The sequence below is a fragment of the Hyperoodon ampullatus genome, assembly GCF_949752795.1.
Source record: "Hyperoodon ampullatus genome assembly, chromosome: X".
In the NCBI taxonomy this organism is placed as follows: domain Eukaryota; kingdom Metazoa; phylum Chordata; class Mammalia; order Artiodactyla; family Ziphiidae; genus Hyperoodon; species Hyperoodon ampullatus.
The window spans coordinates 87,708,292-87,718,907 of record NC_136913.1 but is presented as its reverse complement, the minus strand read 5'-3'; the positions used below and the strand labels follow the sequence as shown (position 1 = coordinate 87,718,907).

Sequence of the window (10,616 nt, the reverse complement as noted above, 5' to 3'; positions counted from 1 at the left end):
TTCCCTGAACACTGTTGCATGCAGAAGTTTCTTCTGCCTTTAAGCACTAATAGGAAACAGCTGGCTATGATCAGAGGCTCTTGGGTTTTGTTAGTATCTTTTTGTTTCCATACATCTTGACTTTCCAAATAGATCACAGATTCAAGGACAAAGACGTGTCTTTTTTTTTTATGCTTAAAACACACAACTTTATTGATGACATAAAAATAAAGTCTCAAATGTATAAACATAAGTCCACACAAAGGACCAAAGATTACCTTACTTATGAAGAATCAGTTCAGTTTCTGCTCATGAAGCATACCAAAAATATCTCAATCCAGACAAGGTAAAAATCAACACATGTATTTTCAGTACAAGATTGAATTCATTTGGTGTTCATAAAATGGTCCAGCTAATGACCATCATAAGCAACATCACTTTAGAAATTATAATGCAATTTACAATGTGCATTACTTCCAGGCTGCAAAACCAAAATATTACTCAAATTTGTTTGGAAAATTACAACTAATCAGAGTTTACTTAATAATAGCTCAACTCTTTCTTTCACCTCAGGGTCATTGTATTCTGCTGCTAAGACTCGAAGTTTCTTGGCACATGCTTTAGGTCGTTGGAATATGAAATAAAGGGAATTTTTACTGAACTTGTCCTGGGTAAATACTTTTGCTCTTCTTTTAAAATGGTAATTTATATTTTCAAATAGTGAAAGAGCATTAAGAATATTTTCCTTTGTCTCTTTCTTGCTAAAGATATTAATCAGTGATGCTGGTGCATTGGCAATGAGCAAGTCTTTTGTCATAGATGGATTTTTAGAGAAATTTAAAAGCATTCCCAAAATATGGTCTTTAGTTTCTCCACTTCCCACAGTTAACAAACGAAGAAATTCTGAAATGTAATTTGTAACCATATGCTGATATTCACTAATAATAGTCAGGTGCTTTATCAATCTCAATCCAGCCAGCTGCACATTTGAATTCAAGGGATAGGTGATGGTGTCTTCACATACTTGGTTTAAGTATGTTTTAACCTTCCTGTGATTTTCAGCAGCCACTGAGATGTTATTCAGTGCATTTAAAGCCTTCTGCCTAACACTGGGGTAGGGATTATTGAGCAAGCCTTCAATAATTGAGATTCTACCTGCATTACGAATGACTTCATGGGAGAATGGGTAATCACGGCTGTTATACAGAGCATTATTGGCTATTTCATGAATAGAAGGATCTTCAGTCATCTCAATCATGCAAATGAGTTTTTCAAGCTCTCGTGGATCCATATTAGTTTCACGTCTACAGCGGCAGGCCCAAGGCTGAGTTTTCTCCCCAGACCTGATCTGCTTTCTGAGCTCATCTTCAGGTGGGAAGCAGGATTCATTTTGGTACGGAAATTTCATTTCTGTCCAGATCATGGCTCCCGCCCATGACCCCATTCCTGCCCCAGGGACCATAGATGGATATGTGACTCTTGACTCAGCTGACTTTTTGGCTTTAGTCTTAGGTGCAGATTTGTCCTCACTTCTGTTTTCATTACCATCCCAGAAATAAGACTTTACATCGACTCCACCAGCAGCTTCAAGCTTATCCTTGGTGCTGGCCTTATCTCCAGCCCTATGCTCAAAATTGACATCTTTCTCATGCTTAGATCTGAATGCATTACCGTTCTCACTCTCAGCCCAAAACAAGGACCTTAAACTTATTTCCTCAATATCAGGGCTGGATGCTCTACTTAGCTCATCCTCATCTACATTCCCAGCCAAAGACCAGGACCCCATGCCAGCCTCTTCTCCAACCCCAAGCCTAGACCCTGTAGTGGCTGCATCTCCATCCCAGAGCCAAGACTCCTGCCTGACCTCAGCCCCAACCCCAGCCCCAGCCTCAGCCCCCACACAGGAATCCATACAGGCAGCCTCATCAGATCTGATCCAGGACCCAATACTGTTTTTGTTCTCAGCCCCAAATCTAGAACTAATGATAGCCTCTTCCCTAACCAATGAGCTGGATTCAATATTGGCCTCATTTTTATCTACAGGACTAGACACAATACCAGCTTCTTCCCCTCTCCAGAACCAAGACCCTGTACTAGCCTCACTCCCAGCCCCAAACCAGGATCCTTCATTGGCCTCTGTCCCAGCACTCACCTGAGACCTTCTACTGGTCTGGTCTCCAGGCCTAGCCCAGGACCCTCCACTTGCCTGCTCTTCAGGTCCCAGGCTAGATCCTCTACTGGCCTCATTCCCAGGCTTAGACCCAGCCCAGGATTTTCCACAAGCCTGATCCCCAGTGCCAGCCCAGGAGCCTCCTCCACTGGTCCGATCCTCAAACCCAGGTTTGGAACAGCTACCAGCTTGATCCCCAGCCACAATCCAGGACCTTCCACTGGCCTGACTCCCAGTACCAACCCAGGACCCACCACTGGGCTGGTCTGCAAGCCCTGGACTAGACCCTCCAATGGCCTGGTCCTGAGCACCAGACCAGAACGTTCCTCCACTGGCCTGATCCTCAAATCCAGGTTTGGAACAGCTACCAGCCTGATCCCCAGCCCCAGCCCAAGAACCTCCACTGACCTGACTCCCAGTATCAGCCCAGGACCCACCACTGGACTGGTTCATGGGCCCGAGCCCAGGCCCTCCAATGGCCTGGCCACTAGCCCCACCCCAGGACCCTCCTGTATTGGCCTGACTCCCACTGCAAGCATAGAACCATCCAGTGGACTGATCCTTGAGCACTGGCCTGGTTCCTCCACTGGCCTGGTCCCCAATGCCAGCCCAGGAATCTCCAACGGACTGGTCCCTGGGCCCCAGTGTAGACCCTCCACTAGCCTGGCCCCCACTGTCAGCCCAAGACACTCTTCCAGATTTGGCCTGATCCTCATATCTAGGCTTTGTCTCACCACCAGCCTGATGCCCAGGTCCAACCCAGGACCCTTCATTGGCCTGGTCCACAGCCCCAACCAAGAAACCTCCACTGGCTTGGTCCCCAGAGTCAGCCCAAGACCCTCCACTGGACTGGTCCTCAGGCCCCGACCTAGTCCCTCCACCAGCCTGGCTACCAGCCCCAGCCAAAGACCCTTCTTCACTGACCTGACCCTTAAATCCAGGCTTGGACCCACCACCAGGCTGATCACCAGTCCCAGTCCAAGAACCCCCACTGGCCTGATCCACGGCCCCCACCAAGAATCCTTCACTGGCCTGGTTCCCAGTGCCAGCCCAGGACCCAACACTGGACTGGTCTGTAAGCCCTGGCCTAGACCCTCTATTGGGCTGTTCTCCAGCCGTAACCCAGGACCCACCACTGGACTGATCCACAAGCCCTAGCCCAGACCCTCCACTGGCTTGGTCCGCAGTGTCAGCCCAGGCCCTTCCACTGGACTGGTTTTCAGGCCCCAGACAAGCTCCAGCCCAGGACACATTTTCATTGGTCTGATCCTCAAGTCTAGGCTTGGATCCACCACCAGACAAATCACTAGTCCCAACCCAGGATGCACCGCCAGACAGATCACTAGTCAGAATCCAGGACCCTCCAGTAGCCTGGTCCACAGCCACAGCCCAGTACCCAATGTTAACCACATTCCCAGCTGTAGCCTGAGCCCAGGACCCTCCATTAGCCTGAATCCCAGCCCCATCCTGGGACCTTCCACTGGCCTGTGCCTCAGCCCCAGCCCAGGATGCTCCATTGGCCTGGTTCTCAACCACAGTCCAGGACACTCCAATGGCCTCTCCCCCAGTCCAGGATACCCCACTGGCCTGGCCCCCAGCCCAGGAACTCTCACTGGCCTGAGCTCCAGTCCAGGGCACCACAACAGCCTGGTTCCCAGTGCCAGCCCAAGAAGCCCCACTGGCCTGGTTCTCAGCCACAGTCCAGGATCCTCCAACAGCCTTGTCCCCCGCCTCTACCCAGTAACCCCCACTGGCCTGGCCTGCAGCCCAGGACTGTTCACTGGCATGACTCCCAGCCCAGAGCCCTCCACTGGCCTGGTCCCCAGCTCCAGCCCAGGATTGAACACCAACTTCATTCTCACCCCTAGCCGCACTCCAGGATTCAACATTGGCTTCATTCTCATCATCAGCCCAGGACATGCTATTCTCCCAGTATCCATCCCTAGCCTGAAACCTAAATTTGATCCATCGCTCAGAAGCAATCCAGTCCTCAACACCAATCCCATTCCAGTAGTAGTCATGGACCTTAGGCTGAGACTTTTTGCAGGTCTGAGTGCCTACTGCACCCTCACTCTCAGAAGTGGGCATGGCCTTAGCCTTTGGCTTTACAGAGGCATCTCCTGTGGCTTCTGCCTCAGACTTACGCATAGCCTTGTCCTTTGCCCCAGACGAGGTCTTACTCTGGGAATGGGCTACAGACTGACGCTGGCCAGAGCCCATCGTATATGCTCCAGCCTCTACCCTAGACTCAGCAACATGATTGCCCCTAACCTTACTCCTGGCACCAAGCAAGGCCTCACACTGGGAATTGGCCACAGCCTGGGGTGGGGCAGAGCCTGTTGTACCTGGTCCAGTCTGTGCTTTAGACACAGCATTGGGATTGCCCTTGACCTTACTCCTGGCACCAAGCAAGGTGTCGCCCTGGGAACTGGCCACAGCCTGGGGCTGAGTAGAGCCTGTTGTATCTGTCTGAGGCTGGGCAGAGTCTGCTGTATCTGGCCCAGCCCCTGCCTTAGGCACAGCACTGGGATTGCCCCGGACCTTATTCTTAGTACCACACAAGGCCTCACCCAGGGAACTGGCTGCAGCCTGGGGCTGAGCAGAGCCCTTCGTATCTGTCTTAGACCCTACCTTAGACACAGCATTGGGATTGCCCCGGACCTTATTCTTAGTACCATATAAGGTCTCAACCTGGGAACTGGCTGCAGCCTGGGGCTGGGCAGAGCCCACTGTATCTGGCCCAGACCCTACCTTAGACACAGCATTGGGATTGCCCTGGACCTTATTTCTGGCACCAGGTAAGGCTTCACCTTGGGAATTAGACTCAGCTTGGGGCTGAACAGAGCCCACTGTATCTGGCCCAGACCCTACCTTAGACACATCATTGGGATTACCCCTGACCTTATTCTTGGCACCAGGCAAGACCTCACCCTGAGAATTGGCCACTGCTTGGGGCTGGACAGTGTTTGCTGTATCTGTTTGAAGCTGGGCAGAACACATTGTATCTGGCCCAGCCCCTGCTTTAGACACAGCATTGGGATTGCCCCGGACCTTATTCTTAGTAGCAGGCAAGGCTTCGTCCCAGGAATTGGCCACAGCCTGGGGCTGAGCAGAGCCTGTTGTATCCATTTGAGCCTGGGCAGAGACCTTTGTATCCGGCCCAGCCCCCACCTTAGACACAGCATTGGGAATGCCCCTGACTTTAATCTTGACACCAGGCAAAGTCTCACCTTGGGAATTGGCCACAGCTTGGGGCTGGGCAGAATTCTTTGTATCTGGTCCAGTCCCTGCTTTAGACACAGCATTGGGATTGCCCCGGACCTTATTCTTAGTACCACACAAGGCCTCACCCTGAGAATTGGCCACAGCCTGGGGCTGAGCAGCGCTTGTTGTATCTGTTTCAGGCTGGGCAGTGCCCTTTGTATCTGGCCCAGTACCTGCCTTAGACAAAGCATTGGGATTGCCCCGGACTTTATTCTTGACACCAGGCAAGGCTTCCCCCTGGGTATTGGCCATAGCCTGGGGCTGTGCAGAGCTCTTTGCATGTGGCCCAGCCCCTGACTTAGACACAGCATTGGGATTGTCCTGGACCTTCTTCTTGGCACCAGGCAAGGCCTCGCCCTGGGAACTGGCCATTTCCTGAGGCTGACCACAGGCCCTCAGTTCTGCCTTAGCCTCTGCCCCAGAAATGGTATCAGGATCGCCCCTGCCATCAATCCTGGAATCAGGGAAAACATCAGCTTGGGCCTTGACCCCAGCTTGAGGCTGTGCACAGGTTTTCATGTCTGCTCCAACCCCTGCCTTACACTTGCCTTTGGCTTTGCCCCTAGCTTTTCCTCTGGTACTAGGTAGAGCCTCAGCCTGGCTCTTAGTGGAAGTCTGAGACTGTGCCTTTGTGTCTGTCCCAGCCTCTTCTTTAGACTTGGTGTTGGCATTGCCCTGAGCCTTAATCCTGTCATCAGGCAAGGCATCAGCCTGGACATTGGCCTTAGGCTGAGGCTGTGTATAGGACTCAGTGTCTGTCCCAACCCCCACCTTAGATACGGCATTGGAATTGCCTCTACCCTTACCCCTGGCATCAGGCGTGGCATCAGGCCTAGCCTCAGCCTGAGCACTGGCTACAGCTTGAGGCTGAGCGGCAGCCCTCGTGTCAGCTCCAGTCATTGCCCTAGATGTGACATTGTTATTTCCCCTATCATCAACCCTGGCACCAGACATTGTCTCAGTCTGTTTCTTGGTCACAGTCTGAGATTGTGTAGAAGCACTTGAACCTGCCCCCACTCCTGCCTCACACATGGCATTGGTATTAACCCCAGCATCAACCATTGCCCTAGGCACGGCCTCAGTCTTGGCTACAATCTGAGGCTGAGCAGAAGCCCTCATATCTGCCACAGACCCTGCCTGAGACGCGGATTTGCACTTCCCCTTCGCCTCAACCCCAGTACCAAGCATGTCGTCAACCTGGATCTTGGCCACAGCCTGAGACAGTGCACAGGACTTCATGTCTGCTCCAGCTTCTGCCTTGGACTTGGTGTTATGATTTCCCTTAGCATCAACTGAGGTACCAGACCTGGACTCAGACTGAGTCTTGGCCACACTCACAGTCTCTTCCAGGGCTCTCAACTTGGTCTCAGCCACACTTCCAAACTTGTTTATGGTACCCATCTTGGCCTCTTCCCTGATTACTGCCAAGGCCTCATTCTGTGTCACCATCACTCTGCTCATTTCTGTCTCTTTTTCAGCCAATATACGAGTTTCTGCTTTGGTCTGGGTCATTGCTTCTTTCTTGGTCTCTGCCCTAGCACCAAGTGCCCAAGCTTTAGCCTTGGTCTGGGTCACTGCCTCTTTCTTGACTAGTCTCCCAGACTCAGAGTCAGTTTGGGTCACTGCTTCTTTCATGGCCACTTCACTGGCTTTGGCTTCAGTCAGAATCACTGCCTCTGTTATGACCACTGTTCCAGCCACTGTTTTGGCCTCAGATTGGGTCTCTGTCTCTGCCTCAGCCATTGCCTTGGTTTGAGAGTTGGCTTTGATTCTGGCTGTAGCAGTGGTCTTAGCCTCTACTTCAGCCCCAGCCCCACCTCCTGCTCCAGTTTCTGCTCCAGTCTTGGGCTTGGGTCTAGTCTCAATCTCTGTCCCAACCATGGCTTCACACATCGCCAAGGTCTGGTTCTGTATCCCAACCACAGTCTCCATCTTGACTCTGGACCCATTTCTGGCAAGTCTCCTCACACTCTGGGCTCTTCCCTTGGTTAATTTGTAAATGCAGTAGCAAGCACCAGCCCAGATCATCAGTCCTGCAGTCACCCAGCCCACTTCCTGAACACGACCCATGTAATCACCCTTGCTGAAGACACGAACAAGGTACAGAGGGGCTCAATCAGGCTGCAAAAAGTGGGTAGTAGGTCTGCGCATAGGCCTGTGAGGGTGTTGGTCTTCAGCCACTCAAAGGCCACTACAGTTGCCACTGGAGGTGGACCTAGAAGTGGAGGAAGGAAATGCACTAAAATTTCTCTTCTAATTCTGTGCGTCACACAGATAGATACAGAAGGACAGGAAAGTGTAAAAAAAGATGTGCTTGGTGGAAGAAGAGGATGATTAGCAAATTCTCTCTCCATCCCTTTTATTTTTATCTCCTCTCCATCTTCCCCAGTGCCCAGCAATTTCCCCCAAGGTACTTCCGTACACATTTCCTTATACCAAATGAACAGTGGAAAGGATAGTGGTAAGGCTGACTATGAATGGTAAAGATGGGGAAGCCCCCAGACTTCGATTTTTACTGGACCTACTCTGGTCACCACTCCCACAGGTCCCCACCCTCATACCAACCTGTAATGATCAAGGAAGTTCCCTCCTCTTTCCTTCTCTTGATTGGAGATATACCCAAAAGTAGATCTATGAACTCATGAGATCTGTGGACCTAGAGACAGACAGACGGACAGGCGGAAGTGATGATTTTGCTCTTGTTGTGACAGATATATTATTAGCAAACTACCTCTCTATCCCCTTCAATTAGCCCCACTCCCTGTGCCCAAATAAAGGTGAAGGTGTGGGGTAAGTGAAGAGATGGTGGGAAAAGTGACTGGAAAAAGGAGAGACTGAGGATCCTCCAGACTGGACACTGGCCCTACTGGATGGACACTGGTCTCCAGCAACCCATCTTAGATGTCTACCCAGCCAGTCCCCATCCTCTTACCAGTCTATACTGATCAGGGATAATTTCCTTCTTGTTTCTTTGCTTCCAGTGATCTCAAGCCTTTCAGACCTGTAGACCAACCTGTGGACAAGTAAACAAACAGATAGTAGAGACTGGCTCCTTCACAGAACAAACAAGCACCTTGATCCCTGACTCCAGTCCCTGCCTTGTGAGAGCCCATGTCCAGTTTGCTAATATGATCCATCCTTTCAAGTCTTCTCTCCGTCACACTCCAGCCCACACTTACCCCAATATTTCTACTATTTCCTGCACTGAAATCAGTAGGGGGGTAGCAACACTGTGGAAATCTGGCAGAGTGTAGGAGAGGCAGAAGAACCCTCCACTGAGACCGTCTCAAGTCTCAGCCACCTCATATGCCCACCCTCTCTTGTTACCCCCAGGCACTGCCCATCTTCACACCAACCTCCATTGTCCCAGGCCAGTCTCCCAATTTCCCTTGCTTTCAGTGGTAAACAGCCCTACTGCCGCCCTATGGGAAGACCTAGGAAAAAACAGAGAAAAAAGGGAAGGTGAAAGTTGAGTGCTTGTGACATCCCAGCATGTGAAACATGGGTCCCAGTACCTGCCTTACTGGATTTAGAGATCTGTTCTCTGGCAAGCAAAACCTAGGGCTTCTCCAGCACTGAAATGGGCAGGGTGGAGAGGGGAGGCAGGAAAAAGGGGAGAGACAGAGGCGAATTATTCTAAAACCACCTGTAGGATTCTAGGGCTTCTGCCAAAAGTCCATCTTTTCCTTCACCTGTGCAGACAGGTGGGAAAATCTGAAAAACTGGAAAACCAGGAGACACATAGAGGCCCCCATACCCCATATTCTAGAATCACAGCCTACTACCATCTACTTCTCTTTAAACCCATCTCTAGGAATCTCCAGCCTATGAGACAAGGTGTGTGTGTGTGGTGGAGGGAGGCTTTTGCTTCTGCAAAATCACCATCCCTGCCCCGCAAAGGCTATTTCCAAAAAAAAAAAAAAAAAGGAATTCTTTGAGACAACAATTTGTATTTTCTGAGGCACAAATAAAAGCATCCCTAGAAAAGTTGTTGTCTTTATTGGTCTTCAACATACACTTTACGTTAAAAAGCCCAAGCTTGGTAAGTAAACTCAGTTTAGTAAAGTCCAGTATAGCCCCACCCTATATCCCAACCAAATAGCGGCGCCTAAGTTCCTGTCACAGAGAATATTCATAGAGAGCTTCAACTGTTCACAGCGGGTGCCCGTGCCCACACTAACCTCCGCAGATCCTGTGCAGTTGTCTCCTCTCCTTCTTCCCTCGCCTTGCCGCGAACAGTGCCACCCCGAATTACTGTCTTCAGATAGGGGATAGTAAAGGCACTGAGTGCTTGGACCAGTACCCAGGACACAGATCCCAACGCTGGATTCAGGAACCCAGTTATCAAACGTCCCTCCCCACATTGCAAGACGCCACCCTCACCAACCCTGCCGTCCAGTCACTAAGGCCCACCATTTTCTCTGCAAACGCCACCGTGGCGTGTCCCTTCCACTGAAATGAGCAGGAAGCGGAGCAGGCATGTGTGGTCTGTGATTAGATTCAGAGAGAATGGGGCATCTCAGTCTCTGCATTTCCCTCTTGAGACACTCCCCCTACCATTCGCCCTGTCAAAGCTCGCGGTTCCCCAGCACAGACGTAGGGAGGAGGAGGAGGGCTCGGGAGAATCTGAGCGAAGGCTCTGGGAACTTGAGCCCGCTTTGTCCGCCACCCCCGGACCAGCCCCGGGGATCCGCAGTCCGCTGCCGCCCTGGCTTCGGCGCACGGGGCCCTTACCTGCTCCGCTTCCCCAGGGCCCGATGCCAGCCCGCCGTTCGCAGGGCAGCGGGGAGCTGGTACCCAGACACGAGTGACGACTGCACCGAAGGCTGCGTCGCTCTGCAGCTCCCGGTCACGTGAGGGCCCCGCGTCACCGTCTAGCTCGCCCTCCGATCCCCCCCCCCCACCAGGGCCGGCGGGGAGTTCAACAGGACCCTCCCCTCCACCTCCGCGCGCAAGATCTCCCCCTCCACCCAGCTGTGCGCGAGGCCCGGTCACTCAGCTCCTTTCCCTCCAATCTGAGAGCCCACAAGTGGCATCACCTCCCTGCGGTTGGAGTTTGCCCTTCTCTTGTTACCAGGGAGGGTCTGCGTCCCCCATCCACCCTCAGGCCTTGGCTCTGGCCTTTTCAGCTGCTTCTTTGAGGACTCTCTCTTTCTCTCTTACACTATAAGACTAGTGTCCCCATTGGATACGTTGCTGCACC

At 51.8% G+C, this 10,616-nt stretch overlaps 1 protein-coding gene across 2 annotated transcripts; it reads right to left on the bottom strand.

Annotated features, from left to right (window-relative positions):
- Positions 1-508: 508 nt before the first annotated feature.
- Positions 509-7,483, bottom strand: ARMCX4 (armadillo repeat containing X-linked 4; the record flags this gene model as incomplete). 2 transcript variants are annotated; one of them, XM_079727126.1, is made up of 2 exons in its annotated part: positions 509-3,145; positions 3,272-7,483. In XM_079727126.1, 2 exons carry the CDS (start codon positions 7,481-7,483, stop codon positions 509-511), a joined length of 6,849 nt encoding a protein of 2,282 aa, XP_079583252.1. The 2 variants fall into 2 exon arrangements, with proteins under 2 accessions (XP_079583252.1, XP_079583251.1); XM_079727125.1 differs by having other exon boundaries at positions 509-7,483.
- Between the last annotated feature and the right edge of the window lie 3,133 nt (positions 7,484-10,616).